General features: G+C 47.2%; 1 protein-coding gene across 4 annotated transcripts in view; it reads right to left on the bottom strand.

Moving 5' to 3' along the window:
- Window positions 1-21,616, bottom strand: part of slit1a (slit homolog 1a (Drosophila)) — a 76,810-nt gene that overhangs the window by 15,905 nt on the left and 39,289 nt on the right. For 2 of the 4 annotated variants that reach the window (XM_040178709.2, XM_040178711.2), the window contains exons 5-17: window positions 16,194-16,265; window positions 15,586-15,657; window positions 14,412-14,483; window positions 13,436-13,599; window positions 10,243-10,390; window positions 6,584-6,655; window positions 4,601-4,672; window positions 4,430-4,501; window positions 4,062-4,205; window positions 3,497-3,660; window positions 2,614-2,637; window positions 194-338; window positions 17-91 (exon numbers count right to left, since the gene is read on the bottom strand). In XM_040178709.2, the coding sequence (XP_040034643.2) occupies window positions 17-91; window positions 194-338; window positions 2,614-2,637; window positions 3,497-3,660; window positions 4,062-4,205; window positions 4,430-4,501; window positions 4,601-4,672; window positions 6,584-6,655; window positions 10,243-10,390; window positions 13,436-13,599; window positions 14,412-14,483; window positions 15,586-15,657; window positions 16,194-16,265 (1,296 nt within the window). The remainder of the gene's footprint in view (window positions 1-16; window positions 92-193; window positions 339-2,613; window positions 2,638-3,496; window positions 3,661-4,061; window positions 4,206-4,429; window positions 4,502-4,600; window positions 4,673-6,583; window positions 6,656-10,242; window positions 10,391-13,435; window positions 13,600-14,411; window positions 14,484-15,585; window positions 15,658-16,193; window positions 16,266-21,616) is intronic. The other 2 variants (XM_040178710.2, XM_040178712.2) reach the window with 1 other exon arrangement.

Below are 21,616 nucleotides of genomic sequence, written 5' to 3'. Positions count from 1 at the left end.
CTAAAGAGCAGCTTACATCTTCTTCAGCTGGGAAAGGCTCTTAAAAACTCCAGTTGCTTCCAAAGCAGTGATGTCATTGTTATTAAGGCGGCTGCAGAGAAAGTTAAAAAAGAGAACATCTTTGTATTAAAACCACTTTGTTTCATTGCGATCTCTGTCCACTCTCCCTATGTGTCTCCTCTGGTTCCCTTACAGCTCGCTGGTGGATGTAGGGATGTGCTCGGGGATCTTGGTGAGCTTCAGGTTGGAGCAGTCCACCACGTTTGACTCACAGCGGCACTTGGGGGGGCACACTGGATCACTGTTACAGGCGTTGTTCAGACGGGTGTCCTCCGTGCCTGAAGGGGAGAGAAGGCAAAGACGCACGATGAGATCCGCCTCTTCTCCATCCCGACATGCACCCTCACTTCTCCACGACGCCCTCAATCACGCAACCGCTCCCCACCCGGTTGTCCTGCCATGAACCTAAAAGGCAAACATAGCCAACTAATCTTAAAGCGGCGGCACACGGAGGAGTCCCCCTCCCCCCCTCCACCCTCAGGAGAGAGCACAGAGTCAAAGCAGAGGAAACTGAAAAAAACAAAGGAGCAAATGAGGGACAAGACTGCCTGCAAGGGGGAGAAGGAAGAAAGGAGTAACGGGGACTGATGAGAGAGAAGGAAAGACGAGAGGCAGAGGTGCAGAGAGACGTCTGTCCTGATAGAGAAAGGACAAGGTCGAGGCCGCATGGGGAGTGCGGGACGTATTGCTGCACCTCCGATGTCTATGAATAGACATTACGTGCCAAAAAGTGTGCTGCCAGTTACATCATCGCTGCTCAATAATGGAGCAGCGTTGGGAGCCACTTAGGAGACAGTGTGTATCCGTCTCTGCATATGTCTATTGTGTCTCTATGTGCGTGAACAGCAACGTGTGTGTGTGTGTATAAGTTCCATTTAGAGGGAACAGCCCAGCGTTTTCTGTCAGGATATCGTCCTGTGTCCTGTTCCTTTTCTGCATGCTCACATCGGTGCACCTCTCCGCCCGAGGCTGGGACATGACGTCAGCGGGACGCCGTGGGGCAACCGAACCACAATCGTGCCTCAAAAAACCAGGACGAATTCCCACAGTTCACTGTGAAAAAGCTGTCTAAATAAACATTGAGATTCGAAACGAAGAGTTAATCCAAACCCTTCCTTGCTGACGTTATTAGAACACTGTTGAACAACTTCCTCAGGCTGTTCGTGCAAAGACTTCCTCTGAATCTGCGCCACTTCTTAGACTGATGCATTGGAGATATATGGACGCAGTCACGCAGGCCATTAAGGAGCTTTCTCTTGCCAGGCCAGACAACAGGAAAAGGGATTTCCCGCTAGGAAGCAATGAAAGTGCAGCACGAAGCTTTGATCTTGAGGAGCCGGGGGAGATTCGTGAGCCTGAGTCATCGTCGGCGTCACAAGTGCGTGGTGGCGACACTTTTACTGTCAGCATATTTGAACAAAACCGGAGAAAAGGGTTGAGCTTCCTCCCTCTGCGCGGCGCAAAATGACTCATCGCTGGAGTTGTAGAAGTTCTCACAATTCCCTGCTGCTTGGCTCCTCATTAACAATGCATCGTGACATTCCTGTGCTGGCTGAGATTGTGAGAGTATTTTGGAGGCTTTTATTGTTATCATTCAGGGAGGGGAAAATTCTCATTAATCACACTTTTGCCTTTGATCTTCTTTCTGCTTACACTGTACTCCCATTTGTTCTCAAGACCGGAGTAGGGCTTTATCTCAGCTCAGCACACAGAGACACATTCATTTATACACGCAAGCATCCACACACACACGCACACAAACACCCACACGCAGTTCGACACACATCACTGCTCCTCCTAGTTATTTTCTTGGAAGTGCTCTTGTTAAGAGGCCCGGAAACAGCCGCTGATAGGAATCTTGAGTCCTCTGGTGGGCTTTATTTTCTTTAGCTTTTACTGATAGAAAGGACACACTTTCCTTCCCCCTCTGTCCTTCTTTCCCTCCCTCCCTTTCTGCCCGTCTTGGTGAGTGACTGTCTGTGCTCGCGCCAAAGCAAAGAGACACTTTCCTTTGACTCTATCTGCTGAGACTGTTAGGAAAACAGAGCTGAGGAAAAACAGACGCTCTCACACATACGTCTCGTTAAATCAGTCAGAGGTTCAATTAACTGTTTTCATATGTTTACGTACCTAAATAGCCGCCACCACCAGGACACAACTTTCCTCTGTTCATCCATATCATCATCAGCCTGGTTTATTATTGAAGAATCATGGGGGTTGGTAATAATCCCTCATTGCATGTTGCTAGTGAAAGCATGCTAAGCCAATGCTAAGTCAGTTCGTAAACTGCGATAGAAAGAAAACAAGAGGCAGCTTCTCTTCCTACTTCTCCGGTTTTGTCTTCCACATGCGTTTGTGGATCCTCTGAGGATCTGCATGATGGCGGTTCCCAGCTCTCAGTAATTAACTTGGTAAATAAAACTGTAAAAATGATCGTCTAACTTGGGGAAGAGCGTTATTCAATTGCACAGTGTGTAATGGAAACAGCGTCAGCAGCAGAATCAAAGAAAAAGAGGAAGACAATGACAGGTGGGAACATTTACAAGCACTCACCTGGGATGAAGTACTGCTCTTTGGCTGTGATGGAAACAAGAAAGAGGGACGGATGTCAGTGAGACCAGTCTGAGCAGCATAGCTGTGGTGTCGCTATGCTTCAGATCAGTCATATATAAAGCTTATATATGACGACACATGACTCAAGGTAAATGACATTTAAACAGAGAATCCCAAGACCGTCTGTGTCTGTGTTATTGTGAAGGGACTACAAAGAGTGTTAAACAGTGGTAGAAGAAGGGTGACATGAAGGAAAGAGGGAGACAGTGAGAAAGAAAAAAAGAGGAAAACATGTGGACTTCCTACTTCAGAAGGTTGAGCCAAACAAATGAGGCCATAAAGAAGTGTGAAACCTCGGCGGTGCACAGCGCCAGACAGCGGTGCATAAACACGCTGGTGGGCAGAGGGGGGAGGGAGCGGCGAGGGTGAGGCCGGGCCAGTGAGGGGACGAGGGTGTGGGAGGGAAACCCGAGCCTGGCAGCCGGGGAGGGGGGGTGAGGGGAGCCTGAGATCGGCACGGTGGGCACGCACAGAAACTCCAGCCCTTTACACCAGGTGATCTCAGCACACTGCGGTTTGACCGTGAAACCAGACTCACAATGTGGTGACATGGAAGGAAAATGGAGAAAAGGCTAAAAAGGTCCCTCACTCCTCGGGCCCAACTTCATCTAGGCAGATATTGATCGACAGGCTGAATAAACCCTTTTGCAAAGAAGGATCTCTCATTAAAAGCTGCATGAGGCAACAATGCAGAGAAAGAGTGAAGGTAAGAGGAACTGAGAGACAAGCGGATTAAAAAGAACAAACAAAGCCTGGAGAGAAAGAGTCGGAGAGAAATAGGAGGGAGAACTTTGGAGACAGAGACACGGAGCTCCTGGCCTACCAGAGCAGCGGAACTTCTTGCTCTTAATCTGTCCAATGCGCTTGTTTGCGAGTCGCCGAGGGCTGGCGCAGCGGGCGCCGCTGGTCTCGATGGGGTTGGAGCGCAGGTAGTCCGCCAGCCACTTCAGATTACAGTCACAAATAAAGGGGTTCTGGGCCAGGTGGCTGCAGAGCAGAGCGGGAGGGTTGGAAAGAGTCATTTATGTGTTAGGGTTTATAAAACGTACCGATTGACTTAAAGGAATGGCATTGTAGATCATACACTTATTCACTTCCTTTGTCAAGAGTTGGGTAAGAACGTTGATACTCCTCATCTGTAGGGTGAATATGAAGCTACAGCCAACAGGTTTTTAGCTCATCTTAGAATAGAGAGACATCAGGACCAGCTAGCCTGCTTTATACTTATTCAGAGAAACAATCTCTACCTCCTGATTCCCTTCCTGTTATTATGCAGACCTGCGAGGAAGCAAACGCTGCGCTGGCTCATGTCTGATGGTGACGGCTCAGGATGTGCCAGAGCGCGTACGTCTTGCGTGTGCGTGCGTGTGTGCGCGTGCTTCACTCACAGGGTCTGTATAGCTCGTAGTGAAGCGAAGGTGCCCTTGGCGAGGGTTTGGATCTTGTTGTCGTAGAGCGACAGCAGTGAGAGATTCTGGAGGTCCTGAAAGGCGTTCGCACGAACACAGTGGATCTTATTGGCATTCAGCAACCTAAGAGATGAGGGAAGGAAAGGGAACAAAGAGCGGAGAGAGGAAGGAGGAGGAAAGCACCTTGTCAGAGTTTCTTTATGTGGTCATTAATTATGTATTCAGTCTACTAAAACTATGCACAGGCACTAAGTTTTTGAAGGTTATGGCTCCTCGCTGAGTAGGAGGTAAAGATGCCTGGTATTCAGTGAATGTCTGCAGAGTGTCAGCGTGTGTGTTCTGCTTACAGCAGTTGCAGAGCGTAGAGGCCGTCAAACACCCCCTTGGGTAGGTCAGTGATCTTATTTCCATACAGCACACTGGGAAATCATAACACATACTTGGTTAAGACTTTGGAAATGGCAACAGGGTGGATATTTATGCACATCCATGCACAAACGGGGCTTGGGGATACTTACAGGGAGTTGAGAGAGCGCAGACCCTGGAAGGCATCGGGAGCGATCTCTGAAATGTGGTTGTTGCTCAGGTCTCTGCGTTGAAGAAGGAGGCCAGTGTATTAGTCAAGGACATTGAGGGTTTTGGAGAAAAGTCCTTTTTCTGTGGGAGGTTTGACCCCACTGTCACCTGGGTGTCTCCCTTAAAGGAGGGTGGGGTGGGTGTAAGGACCCTGCTTGGCGCTGGCAAGGAGGCAAGGAGGAAGCAAATGTAGCGTGAGCTGGATGAAGACGAGTTCCAGCTCTCCTCCATTTTTGATGGTCCGTCCCTTCAAGGGATTTGAAGAAATGGACCGGGCTAGAGTCTCGTAGCCAATCGAAACATTTACTTGTGTTATTTGTGGCCTAACAAGCACACAGTTTTGTGTCACGGTGAGTGCGTGTGTGGGTAAAAAGAGGGTGCAGGAACGAAAGCGAAACGCAGTAGACGGCCACGAACATAGACGTTTTTAATAGGATCCACAGGCCTCGCCACAGGATAACCACTAAGCCTGTGTGTGTGTGTGTTTACGTGTCTGTGTGTGTCTGTGTGTGTGTGAGTAAATGCAACAGTAAACGAGGAACAGTGGGACAGAAAGAGAGAAAGACATGTGGAGAAAGAGTAAATGGAGTATGTGGACTGAACTCCAGTGGACTGGATACCTTTGAAGGAAAATCATCATGTGGTGAGGAGGAGGGATATTTTCTCATTTGGGGGTAACAGTTGAATAAGTACCCATTTGTCTTCTCGCAAAGGACTGAGGTTTCCTGGAAACTAAAACACGGCGAAGGAGCCAACATCTGCACTGGTGTGTGTCTGTAAAGTCAGACACTAGTCTGTTTGTGTATGTGTCGGTGTGTGAGAGCTGATACTGCATCTTAAGGAGCGGTTCATGCGTAGGTCATCCAAACTAGGACAAGGTGAAATAAAATGTGTGTGGTTGGCATTCACTGGGGCGAGGAGGACGCACAGGGTCACTGGAGGCATTTCACACATGTCTCCAACACAAATACACACGGACAAACACAAGATGACTAACTAACCTAATGCTGCGATCCAATCTTATGTAACTATTTTCTATAAATAGTACGCCAGATGATCCCACTACTTAGTATAACACATAGATGTAAACATCTGCAGAGCGTGAACCAGGAGAGTGGACATATCGATGATGATGCATCGATGATATCTGCACACAGTGTGTAGTGAGTGTGTTGGACAGGCCGGACGAGGGGGGCTCACAGCCAGCTGAATCAACAGCGGCACCGAGGGTCAACGCACGCGGCCACGCATTGTAGGTGCTAAATGGAGAATCAGCGGCGGTAACAGTGGCAGGTCTCGTCTGTTGCAACGCGTTCTCACTGCCATTAGTTTGTCAAATGCTCAGCATTGACCTCATTTGAACGTCAGACCTTCCCGCCGGTTGGACGATGCAGCGGTGACGAATCCTCTGAGAACGGCAGACAAACTCCCTGAACCTTCCGCCTCCTCCGTCTCCGCCGCCGCTATGTCGGTCACGTCTGGTGGCGTGGGACTTATGGGTTTGGCCAACCGACGGGTGACCGGACGGCCGGCTCAACGAGTGAAGAAGCAGCCAGGCGCTGTCCGCTCGCAGGGGAACCGAAGCCTCAGCCCTCATTCCCGGACACCCCTCCGTCCCGCCTCGGCATCGTCATTACAGCCGCAGCTTACGGTTTGCCCACGAAGGCACAAAAAACACAGACTGGACACGACGCTCGCCAGGGGAATACCAGTGTGCAGCGGGGAAACGTGAGAGCAGTCATTATGCTCATGTAGCATCGGATGGGCCTGCTTTCCCAAGTCGGGGAACAAGTATGTTCTTTGGACACAGACAAAATAAACACATTCCCCTCGGAGGGAAAATACTGCCAATTGTCGCTTCTTTTTCCAGCCCTCAACTTCCTGTTATCGTGTTGTAGAATTTTTGAGTGATCTGCTGTACTTACATCCTACGCAGCTTCTTGTAGGGAGAGAAGGCTCCAGGAGGAACAGACTTGATTCCATTCTGCTCCAGACGTCTGGAGAAAAGGAGAGAAAAGAGGAGAGGAGATACCATCAGTTAACCAAACAATACCTTTCCACGGTAACAGAGTTGAGAAATCCTCCCATTACCTCTGACCCTTGGTGATTGGCCTGATTATATTAGCGGAGATCTATCCCCCAGCTGTAATAGGTCCAGGCATGTCGGAGTCATAACATCCTCAGAACCAATAAACAGTCTGAATACTAAAGTGCCGTGGAAAAGGACTGCAGGGAGAAAGGCTGCTTCTCTGTTTGGGTGAGGGTGTTATGGCCTTCCACTAAAAGTAATATTTCTTCTGAGTATAACATTTACAGTTTCCAGCTCGTGTGTTTTCATATGAGCTTGTGAAATCAATAATGATCCCACTTGTTGAAATCTGTCTTTGTCCTCTGGGTGTCTGCTCAGCGTCCACTGAAACATTTGCTGCACGTTTGCTTTGGTAAAAATGTGACTTCTGCCAGTGAGCGTAAGAGCTACTGAAGAAAAATATTTGACAACATCTCACCATACAAAAACAACAAGGAATGAAATGAACCCACAGACAAACATACACTCGGCCTCTTAGAACAGAACCGTTAAGAGCTAATCAGTCTCAGATGCTCTCAAGGAACTAAACATCCCTGAACCCCATTAGTGTGGGCATGCTTGTCTGTCCGTTTCAGGCCGACTGCTACTTAGGACCCGGCTCCCTGGCGTATCTGGCAAAGGGCTGTTTATCTGCAGGTCACTTCACAGCTTTTAAAACCGTCCTTAACAAGGCTTAGCGGGACCCGGAGGGAGCCAGCTGTGTGCCTGTCTGGTTGTCCTACCGAGCTTTCTCTCAGCAGAGGAACTGGCTGCGGGACAGGAGGCACGGTTCCTGTGCCTGCCGGGGTTGTCCATATCGAATTTAAATTCTGCAAAAACTCTATTTATTTGCTCTCATTTTCCACGTGATTTGATTATTCTGTTAGAGACACGTTAGATTCAATACATGCCTCTTAGGCCTCCTGCTTCGCTGTGTGGGGGGTAAATGCTTTGTCAGACATTCACCATGCACTCATTTAATAGTTTGGAGTCTCCAAATGTTTCAATCAGGAATCTCTCCCCTTTGGAAGGAGTTGTGTACATTTATGGAGCGCTAGAGGAGCACCATTGACATTCTTAGGATAGCAGTGATATTAGACCCTGGATTAGTGCGTTGTGTGGACGCTCCGCGCCGTCTGTTCTCGTCAGCCCGTCCCAATCTGTCCACGGGTTTACAGGCGAGTGACAGCGCTGTGGCTTCAGAGCGCCGGGACCGAGTGGCTTCAGCGCCTTCTCCCATCGACCAGTGCGCCTGACTAGTCAGAACCAGGCTGGCGCTGTGCGTGCGGTTTGCATGTGTTTCTGGGTTTTCCTGTGTGTGTCGTCACACAGCGAAACCCCCCCCCAAGCTGACTAGGGCAAACCAAGCTGTCTGTTGTGTTCTCGCTAATCACAAATCGATATACGCGAGCGACTGAATCTCCCCCCCCGCCAATCAACAAAAGGAGCTGTTTTGTCCAATTGGCACACAAAATAAACAATCTCTCGCAGTCGCCTTCGGACGGACAATCAATGGAGTGCGGCCAATTTATCAGGTAGAACATTTGTATGCGTGTGTGTGCGTGAGCTGCTGTGTTTGTATCAGCCTAATCAATGGTCCTCATCCTTTTCATTAGGGTCTACGCATGTTTTTCATTAAGGGGAAACACATTACGCCTCTGGGTATTCACCCAGTGCGTGCGTCAGAAATGGATGGCAGGACCGCAGCAGCAGATGAAAGACGAGGGGAGGTGGGGGGGGAGATGGGAGATTTTTTATGGCCGAGTTCAGTCATTGCAGACGGAGACTATGGAGCGCTGCATAGTAATCTGTTGTGGTAGTGTTTAGACTAACTGGGCCTGGTCTCAGAAGAGAGGAGCAGAGAAACCAGCTCACATCCCCACAGCCATAAACACAACACTGGCATTCATTAGGGGAGAGCAGGGCAGGGAGGTTGCAGTTCTCCGATTTGTTCATAATGAGAGCAGCATGTGCGTGTGTGTCTGTATGTGTGTATAAGTTTCAGAGTGCCTCATTAACAGGGCATTAGGCTGGCCTTGATACCCAACCGCCCGCCTTGCTGTAATTGAAACTGATTTATAATGAACTTCAAGCACAGATCAAACCTGCTGCATCAAATTACCGAGCGTCCCCCCCAGCACCCCCCTCACCCCAGCACCCCACCTTCCCTTTCTACTCCATCGCCGGTGATCTGCCTCCTCAAAGAAGGGAAAGCCGGAAAAAAAGGAATCGAGATGGGAGAAAGAGCATTGTGGGATAATAATGTGAGTCGGGGCTCTGATGGCCAGGGCAGGAGGAATGTGCTCGATATAAACCAGTGTTTAAACGCAGGTCTCATAAACGATGAATTAGAACGCAGTAGAGTTTATTAGCGGGATGCAGTTTAAGCACCAATTGGATGTGAAGGGCAGGGAGACTTTTCAATGTCTTTTACTCATCTGCTCTGCAGAGATAATCTTCTGTCTATAAAACCTGTGCACGGTAGAGCGATCTTCCAGCCTCCCCGTCCTCCAGTTAGTGCTGCCCGCCGGTTATTGGGCTCATTGATCACACCACTCTGCGAGGTATTTCACTTGAGGGGATTTACAACTGGAGGCCCTGCTGGAGAGGTCTGCAAACTATAAAAACTGTAAAGCAAGTGCAATGCCGTATAATTAGCATCACCAAAGTCAATAAGCACCACGAGGTAAGACTTAGAATGTCAAATATCTAAATATTTCTTGGAGGGAGGGTGGGGGGGGTCATTGCTTTAGACAAGAACACACAGTAGCTTGGGCCGCACGTCCAAAATAGAAAAGTTCGCACACGGTTGCACTGGAAATGGGTCAGGGTTGTTGGGGAACATGGGATCTGTGACTTCCATATAATTGGGTATTTATAAACAGACCCCATGGGGAGGAGGAGACCTAGAAACCTGCGGTGTCCTCCTAACTACACACATGCCTTTTGGAAAAACATGTAACACAACTGCTGGCTTTTTCCCTTCATCCTCCCTTTTTCCTCACAGCGCATAAATCCCAGCGTTGCTCGACCACTTCATGTGGACTTTAAAACTCTGATAAAGAGAGTAACAGCACTACCTTGAAAAGTCCAGCCGCGCATTCCCAGGAATGTTTGATAGGCTGATAGCATGTGGGCAGTAAACAGTTACTGCCCAGACAGATGTTGGAAGACTGATAAACGGAGGACGGCGTGTCGGCGTGTCGGCGAAGCGCTCGCATGTGGTTCACAGCCGTACGAGCTGATAAGAGCAAGCGGCCCGAGTCTAAAGTCAGTCCCAAGTCAGTGTGTTTCCCTCCAAGTGCGCAGCAACTAGATGGATTTCTTGCTGCCAGGTGATGTACGTTGAGCAAAGCATATAGACATGAAACGTGCATGTTCAAATGCTCCCATTGCAGGCGTTTTCGACCTGCAGTGCCGTGCTTCAAAGAAGAATGCAGCTGTGGATGTAACCGTGTCTCGTCTTTTGCATTCCATTGATGCCGTTTACTGCAGAAAAAGCGGTACTGTGCTTACATCTCAGCCATGGTGTCGGGCAGGTTGGCCGGGATGGCGGTGAGGCCTTTCCCCCGACAGTCCACGATGTTGTTGCTGCAGGTGCACATGGCGGGGCAAGAGCCAACGCCGACGCTGCACGGCTGAGGGCTGCCAGGTTCCTGGTGACCTGAAGAGATAAGGCAGAAGGAGGAAAAAAAACTACATCAGGGACGGGTGTGCAGCTCCTACAGGTGGATTTGGGAGGTTTTAATGAGAGCAGCAGGATTACAGTGTGAGATATCTGCGCTGACACGGCGCTCAAGCTGTTCATGTTATCAACTCTTTGTGCTCTCTACATCCCCAGGGAGGTTTTGACGTTGAGAAAAAGATATGAAACATCCCAGTCTTGACTTGATGGTAAAGACGAACATCCTTGAGAATCAATGGGCAAGAAACTGGGTTACCAATCAAAGGAGCGCCACAGTACATTGAGAGAAGAAGAAAGACATAAATAATAGAGTCAGTGCTGCGGCTGAAGGCTTCCCAATAACATCCATTGATCTCTCCGCAAATCTTCCTCCCGAGTTTGCTTTCTCCGGGTGGAATTGATGACATTCTGCTCATTCAGCCCTCACAACCCCCCCTCACTTGTTCACTTGCATTTGTTCTTAAAGAATTCAACTTTTTGATTTGCAGACACAGCACTCAACCTATCGCAATCTCTCTAGATACCTGTTCAAATAGCTGCGGCACTGTCAACGATACGGTGAAGAGCGGGTGCCTGCACTGCCAGTTCAGCGGGTTTGGTGTGTGTGTGTGTGTGTGTGTGTGTGTGTGTGTGTGTGTGTGTGTGTGTGTGTATGTATGTAAGCCTAACCCAGATAAAATGAATAAAAAGACTTTTAAATGGCCTCATTTACACGGCATCACTAATTTGAGTTTCAAACCATGAATATTTGATTACCGTCCTATCTATTGCTCAGCTTTGGTGGAAAATGTTGGCAGGAGGCAGAAAAGTGGGGATAGAAATTCAGAAGAAGACCGAGTGAGTGATGGTGAAAGTCAGTAGCAGAGCAGGTACACTGCTGAAAACGCCACGCCCTAAAAAAAGAGAAACGGATCACCGCCGAATATTATGCTTTACCATTTAATTAACCTGTCCCTTGGAATATTAACCAATAACAGATAACCACTATACGGTCAGACTTAATTGATACAAATCAAAATCATACATCGTATGACAGATCTGAGAATCAGGTGAACAAATCAACAATCGCACAGTCGCTCAACCCGCGTCATATGAAGCCCTGTGATCTGGGATGGCAGAGTTGTGACACATCTGGGAACAGGTGTGGGGCAGAGAAGAACTCCCTTCTGATCCAACACGGCATATTTGACAGGCCTGGGATCAGGGAGAGTGCAGTGCACAGCTGGAGCGGCCTTAACAATGACAGCTCCCTGACAGGTGTACTCGAGGCGAGTCTGTTTGATGTGCGCTCGTCCCCAGTTCATCCTTTATACTGTTTTCCCTCCCTTCTCTATTTCCCATGCGCCGTCCCTGCCGCGGCATTCCCTTCCCATTAACTTCCACCCTTCTATTACTCCCCCAGCCTTTAGCTTTCTGCTCTCCCTCCCTGCGCTTAACATCCTCATTTTCAGCCCCTTCACTCCCGTATCTCTGCCAATGTCACCACAACCCATTACTTGATATCCATTTGCTTGTCTTTACATTTGACCCCACTCCCCTGCAGTTCCCTCATCGTTTCATAATGTTATCACTGGATTCCTTCCATTTGTCATTTACCTTTTCACCAGTTCTCCCATCTTCTCCCCTCTTCATGGACTATTTTCTTCCAGTTTCCCACTACAGGTGTTGTATTTTCTTCCATCACTCAAGCAATTCATTACTTATTGCTCAGTTAAAGCACATATTTTAATACTATTTATTATTCACTCGCAACAAAAACGTCTGTTTCCTGTATCACCTTTTCAGCCTAAACAGCATCATTTTGTGGTGAAAAAGGCTAAAAGAGCAACACACCATTGGGTGCCACCAGAACCCAACTGAAAAATAAAAGCATTGCAAATGCAACTACCAACGCAGTGCAGCTTCTCACAACAAGGACGTGCCTCTTTTTCCTCCTCCTCTCTCCGACAGAGCGCCACCCCGCCCCAAAGTCCCCCGCAGGTGGCCGGGCCTGGTCACAGCACAAACTACACACACAAGTATACAGTGTGTGTGCGAGCCCCCAATGAGTCCTTCGCTGGGAGTTCAACTTCTGGTCAGCCATCTATTGAAGAAGAAACCGGGTGTGTTTGCGGGCGCACGTGTTTGCGCGACTGAATCATTGTGTATTTATTCACGTAGAAGCAGGAATACATTTTGTTTTCATCCTGTTTGTCGTTTCCATAATATAATAATGGCCGCTTGCTAATGAGATACATCTACCACAGAATTCCTCAATAAAAAACAACAGCCGTTTAAATGCTCACGTGATGGAGGCTAATATTAGCAGGCTACGTGACCTGCACAACCCCACCTTTCTGAATCTTATTCCTCACAGACTGCAAAGTGTTCCCTGACACCCATTGCTCCCCTTTTTGTGTCTGCCAATGTACCACTCCCACACTTTGAGTCTCTTTCCTTTGCCGATGAATACTCAACGATCTGTGCAGTCTCGCTGTGTGCTGCGTGAAAAACACAAACGCACAAACGCAGACACAAACCGTCCTCGCAGCTGGTGTTGAGAGAGCGAGATGGCCTTGTGGGTCTGCAGAGGTTCCCATGCTGTTGTTGTATTGTACTGATACGATAACCGCACAACACACATGCTCTCTCACACACACAAGAGAGAAAGTCAGAAGCCAAAAAATCTTACATATATATATATATATATATATATATATATATATATATATATATATATATATATATATATATATATATCATGGCCTTTTCCTGCCAGCTTCTGAAAGCTGGAGACACATGAAAGGACCAGGGGAGAGCTGTGAGGTTGCCCGAGGGGAGAGGAGCTGTCTGGGGGCTGCCAGGAGAATACACTGACACAAAAACTCAGTGGCGGTGGAGTGGGAGAGAATGTATGTACTCGGACAGACAGAAAGTTCTTGGAATGACTGGTTTGATCAAAGTACTAAAAAAACATTGCCCTTTCATCCCTTTTAAGGTTGAAAATCTACTGAATGTCAATTATATATTAAATATGAGTCTTACCTGAGCAGCTGAATTCGTGTTTCTGCACTTCTGCCACATTGAGTCCTCTGAGCTCGGAAGGGGCAGTGCACTGGGTAAATAGACCGATTGTAGGCCTCTGTCTGAGCCACTGGGCCAACCAGGCCAAGTGACAGTCACAGTTGAGATTGTTGGAGTGGAGACGACTGTAAAAACAAACACACAATTGCATGCATTAAAAGATCTTTTCTGCCTTTAGAAAAAAAAAAAAAAAAAAATACCACCAGTCAATTACACAAATAACATAAGTGTCTATTCTTACAGGGTAACTCATCACATTCCGTCCCTGTGGCAAAACACACACTAAATGATACTCTACATGGATGATTGTAAATGGCACATTTGGAGAAAAGAGAAACACTAAAGAGGTGTTTTCTAAACCCAATTCTCCAAACACGACATTCCTGCAAATCTGTGCCAGTCCAGAATAACTCTCTCTGTGGTGTGGTGGAGCTCTGGAGCACGTATGCGTACTTGAAAACTTGTGTGCATAGACACATAGTTAACACACACAACCACGCACAAACAGAAAAGCCATTTAATATAACCCCACTCGGAGTGAGGAAGCCCAAAAAGTCACCGCAGGAGCAACGGAGGCACGGCTCTGGGAGTTTTTACCCGGGCATAATTGTTTTAATTTGTACATAATTTCAGATTTAGTAATCACATACAATGCACACTACACAATAGGCTTCTGCGGCTATTTTTTGAGCCAGCTGTTGTTGTGTGTGTTTAGACGGAGCGCATAATGGCCCCTGTCTGTGGTGCTCTGTGGTTATGGCCGCCCCCCAACACCGCCAGGAATGACAGAACCTATCCACTCTAATTGAGCTCGTTTGGGACTTCAACCCTCTTCTGCACCTACATAATAAAACCCATATCGCGCTCAGCGATGGGTTTTATTTTATTCGTCGTCCACGGGGGTACGGAGCGCTGTGGTGGGGTGGTTGTGACTCACAAGGTTCGTAGCTTGGGCATGTGGTTGAAGCTGGAGACGGGTATGCTGCTGATGTTGTTGTTGTTCAGCGTTCTGTAAAAACAAAAAGAACAAACAAAGTCACCTCACGTCCCCGGCGGAGGGTAGAAATTTGATATTTATACTTCAAAAAGTGTTACGCGGCCGTCCGCTTCCGTTACATCTTTTTAAATCCAACCCCCCTCCCCCCTTTCTCTCTCTTTGTGACGTTCCACTGGGAATATAACACCTCATTCCACACAGATGGGAAGCCCTCGCACCTCCCACGCACACGCATACACACGTGCACGCAAATATAGACGCGTGCACGCGCATACAGGCGTGATTGCAACCACCCCAACTTGTAGTCTGAGAAACGCACACACCGCCGAACCCCGGGCATCAGCTGCAGTGGAAGAATCAGGTCATTTCAGCCTAATAACCCGTCACCATATTTCAAGCTGCTCCCCCTTTGAACATAACCGGTCCTCCTCCCCCCATGAAAGCTTTACATACAGCCCCCCCCCCATCTTATGACAGACCTATCACTACATCTGCAAGCCATCCACGCCAGGAAAGCAGCCTTTATTCTTGCTGTTTTTTTATGTCTCCCCGCCCACTAAACCCCCCCCCCCACAAACACCCACGCACAACAGTCCTTAGCCACAAGAATAACAAGGCTGTCAAAGTGCCTTTGTCCCACAGATTGCACAGTGAGTCTACATTGTTTCAGGTGGAGTGCTCCAACAGAGGCCTGTGATTAGGGTTTTTGACGAGGGATGATTAATTGAATGTTTGAAAGCTGCACAACATGGTCACCACTGCGCCCGGGTGGAATGCTCACTTGATCAAGACGGTTGGAACTCCCTATAGTCAGATGGCCCGCCGAGGGCTGCATAGGGTATAGATGGAGGTGGAGGAGTGGGTGGGGTTGGGTTGGGGGGGGTTAATGTGATTGAGGGGGAAAGCTGCTGTCAACTGAGTGGAACAATGACCTAATGGAGCCTGGTCTCCCCCTCACGAGGCCCGCTGGGGGTATTTTGGCATAATAATCAAGGCTGTTCTAATTAAAGGTGCATGCTATGTGTATAATCAGCAGGGAAAAAACAATGTCTTCATTTAACGTAGTGCTTTAATGGATGCTGCAAGGTGAGGCAGGATGAATGGCACCACTTACAGCACTTCCAAGCCTCTCAGAGCTCTGAAGCCTCCATCCTCGATGCAGCTGATGTGGTTTTTATCCAGCTGACTGCAGAGCACATAGAAGAGAGATAGAGGCTTTGTTACATTATACACATACAGAATATTCTCTCTCCCTGTGGGGTGTTTGTAATCATTGATAGAGTAATTAGTGCACTTGTGGACTGTGGTAAATCTATACTGGTTTAGTCACCTCAGCTCATGTAGGATCAAAGGGAGATTTACTGACTGCAGGGAAACGCCTCATGAATCTGTGCGTTCGTCTTAGAATGTGCATGTACTCTGGTGAAAATGTAAATCCGTTCCTACAAGCCATCATTGGGGAGCGGCAAGAAAAAATGGTGCAATTAAGCAAAGACTCCTGCCGCCTTCTTCCAGCAGCTTTAGGTGTAATTTGCTTTTTTTCACTCTTTGATGATTGATTATCAGTTACTTCACTGCAGCAGCAACCAGCACTACATAGAAAGCTGAAGCCAGATAATCGATTAAGCAGAATTTCCTCTATTTCAGCCTCTCCAAACCAATCATTTATCAATAATAGCATCATTATTAGTTGTGGGAGGTGGGGGGGGGGGGGGTACTCACAGGTTTTTGATGTCCGTAGCTCCTCTGAATGCTTTTCTGGGGATGGACTGGATGAAGTTCTCGCTCAGATCTCTGCAGAGACAGAAAGTAGGCATTAGTTACGTATGACGCACCCGTGGCGGCCGGCTTGGTTATGTTGGTTTGTTTGGCTGGGCAGGGTGGAAGGTCTTTAACGGAGGAGAATACAATGCTGTTTTTGGAGGGAATATGGACCAAATTTCCCATGTAAATATTTGAACCCATGGTGTTTTAAGGCATACTTAAATCATACAGCTGAATTCACACTATTCAGTGTCACTTCCTCTTTTACCAAACTATTTGGTGCAAAACAGGAAGCAGGTTTTTATATTTATCTCACTCCTCCAGTGTGGTGGAGTTCATGGTCAATGGTTCAATGGTTCGCCGTTCTTTCGTGCTATAATGTGTCCTGGGTTTGAGATGTAGGAACCAATGAAGAGTCCTCGCTAATCCTGTTGGAAAGAATCATTAGGGCGACGCGGCACAAAGAACGCGAACTTTTACTATTAGGCTCTGTGTGTGTGTGTGTACAAATTTGACCGTTGAAAAGTGCATGTGTGTAGAGAGGGAGAGAGGGAGGGCGAGAGAGAAAGATTGAAGCACAAGAAGCCATAGTTTTAATTAGCAGATTCTTTTGTCTGCCGTTTAAATGGTGAGCTAACCTCATTCAGAAAGTCTCTGTCCCTTTCCCCCCCAGCCCCCCCACACACACACAACTTGGGGAAACTGCAGCGGGCTACCAGAGAGGCTCCTGACTTGAAAAACAAGCACACGGAGGGCTCCCACAGCTCCCACAGCTCACACAGACGTAAACAGAGTACTTATGGTCGGCCATGGAGAGGCTAAAGCACAACACCGCGATCTATGAAACGACACAACACAACCGTTCTGCATGAGGCGGAGGACTTCTACTCATTTAATGATCACGTAAACCCCATTAGGCATTCCCTCGACGCACACAACTAGCCACGCTTATAAGACCCCTTATAATGTTCAAAATTTGTTTTCATGACTTCTGCCCTGCACGATGTTCCCAAACTCCTCTCCGCAATTTTCCTCGGAAAGAATGTTGTATATTATTTAAACGGGACACAAAAAAGGGCACCAAAACACGCCACAGCCTTTGTGTTGTGCAATCCATCTAGTGAATGGGGGGGGGGGGGGGGGGGTTGTGCCTTTTATGGCGCAGCAGACATTAAAACAGCGCCCTGCTGTATACACCACAATCCGAGACGGAATCCGAGTGTTTGACTTCATGTTGTTTGAACATCTAAATCTAAGGCAACTGTTGAGCTTTGACCAACACACAATGAGGCATTTTGTTCGAACGTGCACAGCTCAGTATTTCATGGTAAATGAATTCTGTGCACGTCCACAGTGAAGGTCCTATGGACATCAAGCTGCATGTCGGCAGGCGGCTAAAACTGGTTGGTTGTGGTTGTGACATCTTCGCCATGCAATTGCTACCTTTATTACGCTGGACAAACTAACAGATAATCACATTTCAAAAGTGAAGACAAAAGCTTTGTCTGCCTATTATTCCCAACTCACAAAAATGCAATGCGTATGCACGGATGTGAAAATGAAAACACGCAACGCCGGCCTGTTTTTAAAGGGAACATTAATATTGTATCTGATGGGCACATTCTAATTTTATCATCCGAGGCTCAGTGTAAATTCCTTTGCAGGTCTGCATAACTTCTGCCGTCGCAGAAATATTCGAGTCAGCAGGCAGTTAAGGCAACTGCAACACAATATAATCGATGTATCCTGTCAGTCTGTCATACTTTGCAGATTCATATCCTGAACATGAAACCACCTTCATGTCTCCTGACTTTGGAGCCAGAGCCGTTGTGCTTCCCTCCGGCTCCTTTCTTGATCTCCTGGCAAAACAGCGCAGAGTGGAGGGTTGAGAGCTGAGTCAGTCTGGCACCCGGCCCAGAACGGTGCCTCCTATCAAGGCTGCTCCATGCGTGAGGAATGCCTTGGGTCTACCTGGCCCGGCACTCTATCCGATGGCTAATTAGTCCTCTCACTTTCTCCTCACCTTCACGCAACCGACACACTAACAAACGCAGGAATGCCTTAAGGTCGTAACTGCAGACACGCTGCTGGAGACTCCTCTCTCTCACGTCTCGTCTTTGTGTGTCTGACCGGCCGGTGGCCGAGCGAGGACATCATTGTCGGAGCGCCGGCGGCCACGGTTGCTGTAAACCGCGGAAGAAAGAGAAAGATGGCAACAGGAACGGGAAAGTAAGGCGGGGCGGGAAGGCTTGGACAACATGAATACAATGCCATGTGTGTAAGTAGTAAAATGAAAGCTCTTGGGTGGAATCCACACACTAAAACCCCCATAATCCTATTAGCAGGCTGTAGTGATCTATATTGCTCCCACTTATGGTGCCGTTTGATTGGATTAGATGCCGTCTGATCCGGGACTCTGTGCCCTAAAATATGAATACTCATACTGCCTTCCTCCCTCCGCCTGGTTCTTTCTCTCCCCTGTCACATACGGTATAACTGAATAATCACAGTGGTCATGGTTTGGAGTCTTCGGTCTTCTATGTCCTTTAAGGATTTATTGACACGTTTAACTCCTATGGGAGCCAGAGATTTATCAAATTTAGCAACGCTACATTTCTACATTTACACATTCTTAAAACAGCAAACAGGACATTTCTGTGGGAGACCGTACTGTATTTTACATAGTCTGCGGTTGCCGCTCAACGGTGTTTTCTAAGCTCAGCCAGGACTGCGTTGGCTCCGAGATTTTTGACATTTCTGATTAGTTTGGAAGCAGATTTCCAGGGAAGGACTGAACCTCTCAAAAAACAGTCTTGATGAATATGTGAGAACAGACACCACAAAGAGGGATATTGGCCCCCCTGGTCTCATCAGTAATTGGATGTTACAGCCCTTCAGCAAATACCACCGCAGTGCTCAATCAGCACAATCAACTGAGAAGCACCCCGAGCGTAGCGAACAGTCAAACTGACGTCTTTTGTGTCTCCATTGAATCCTTCTACATTTCAGTGTCTGGCCAATACACACTTTTCTAAAACGTGAGTCTGTGTTGCTTCAGGCTGAGTCAATCTCAGGTTCATCAGACGGTGCAAGATTCGAGGACAGACAGTTAAGTATGAGCAGCAGGCTCACGGGACCTTACCTCCAGGATTAACTTTGCTTGCACAGCTCTGTTCAGGGTGAAATGATTCATGGAAACCCTTTGAGTCCAAGGTGCACTCTCCACTGCCCAGACTACGGCACTACAACGCACGGCTGCGGCGCCCGGGCCCCTCATACAGTGCCGGAATGATGTCTGGCCTGCAACTTTTTAAGTTTCCTTGTTTCTTGCACACGGCGTGCCGACCCGTCTTTTTTTTTTTTCATCGCAGGTGTTTGAAGCGATGGAAGTAAGCGAGAGTGTGGCGAAGTTGTTGTTCGGGCGTCTTAGACCTGGTATAGATTTACCTTAATGCACCACATGCCTCCAAACGGGCAGTTAGTTCAATAATACAGCCTGGCTCTCTTGAGGTGGCGTTGCTCACAGTTCATTTCCATTGTAGCCCTAATGATGAGGTAACACACATGTTTTCAGGTGTGTCCTTGCCGTATGAACCACGGCCCCCAACGTGCTGCGGATTTTTAAAATGTCACTTTTGAAAACACTGATATTGTTCAGTCGGTGCAATAAGTGCAATAAACTCAGCTACTGATATGCCTATTTACAAGGTTTCCTACAAGAAGTCCATATCTGGAATAATTATCAATGTTATCTGCTATCTGAATAGCTGAAGGCGCCTGGTCTGGAGATTAGCAGAACATTGAAGGTAATGTCTGGTTCCTGTCTGATTCACATCATTAACCTCCCATCTACTCGCACCGCGTTCATACTGTACGCAGCTTTAACTCTCTTCTGTGTGACGCAAATACCCACTGAAGCCGAGGAGATGCTTATCCCAACACCAACAGGAAAAAACAGGCATTTCTTTCTACCTCTTCTTACACCAACATAATCACACGTCTGTCTTCTGAAAGCAAAAGGAGTTTCACGGGATGCTGCTGCGGCTCGGCCACCTCAATAACAGACCCCTCAGTGTGCTGATCATATGTGAGTTACGTACACCTTCTAATGAATAAATGAAAACACACACATGCCTACAATTTTCACGGATTAGAGATTTCATAACCTCTGCCTCCACAGTTGGTTGACATGGTGTACCATAAATCAGACGGTTTAGCCGAGGGGAAATACCCACTAGTGTTTAAGGGTTTATTTTCTATTTAAGTCTCTCCTTCATTGACCCCCACACTGTTCTCCGCTGTCACTGGCGGTCTTTTCCTCTCTGTCTTTGTCTTTTCTGGAAAACTAACTGTGGTATTGGTTTTGTAGGTTGTTGTTTCTAAAGCAAACTTTGGGCCGTTTTTCTTTTTTTTTCAATAATAGCTCTTAAAAATACTCACTAAAGTGAATGAAGGCTAAAGCTTTTACAATGCAGTTTGCATTCCAACAGTCATGTTGATTTAGCCATGGTAAAAATGTATCTGAATAGGATCTTTCAACATATAAATTACACTAAAGTGGCGCGGACATGGCTCAGGTACTCCCGTCTTCATAGGCACCTTTACCGGTTACACATTTAGAGATAATTGTACAGACAAGCAGAGAAAACATTGAATAACTGCTAAAGAGGTGCCTTTTTGTTTCTTGTCTCTGTGCCAGCGTGTTAAGTTCAGTGTATCTAAAAAAAATAGTGTTTGTTTTTTTTGGATTACGTGACTAGATTACATGATAAGAAAATGTTTGTCCTTGCCAAATGCTCTTAATTTCATTCTTCCCTTAAAAGGGGGGAAAAAAGAGCGAAAGATCGAGGGGCAACGTGTCTGATTACTCCCTCATTAGGAGAGCTAATGAGGTGTGTGAAGGCTGTTAAAAGAATGTCAGTGTGCTGCCACTAACTGCTAACTACTTTCTTCTTCCCTGCATGGTAAAAACCCACAAGTAGGCACACGCGCACACATAAACAACCACACAAATAAACTGTGGGCTTTCAGAGAGAAATTTGTGTAAACTGTAAATGTAATGAAAAATGACAAATGAAAAAAAACGTGATGAGGGGAAATACATTTAAATTAACAAACCAGACCCATGCAAATGTTTTGTGTATTTCCTAATCCACATTTATCTTGATCTGTATTTGTGCAAAGATTCATAAACTGCTCATATACGTGTTGATTGATGGTACATTGGAATCAGATTGTGCTGAGAAATGCAGCACAACACATCTATGAACAGAGCCGAATAGTTAAGACTTAAGAATTGAGTTCAAGTCCAAACAAACAAAGGTCTTTAACTCACAATTGAATGCAACAAATTCTATTGTCTTACCATTTTAGTTGTAGTT

The sequence above is a fragment of the Gasterosteus aculeatus genome, chromosome 6 (assembly GCF_964276395.1).
Source record: "Gasterosteus aculeatus chromosome 6, fGasAcu3.hap1.1, whole genome shotgun sequence".
Classification (NCBI taxonomy): domain Eukaryota; kingdom Metazoa; phylum Chordata; class Actinopteri; order Perciformes; family Gasterosteidae; genus Gasterosteus; species Gasterosteus aculeatus.
The sequence above is the reverse complement of the archived record's forward strand: the minus strand, read 5'-3'. Positions and strand labels throughout refer to the sequence as shown.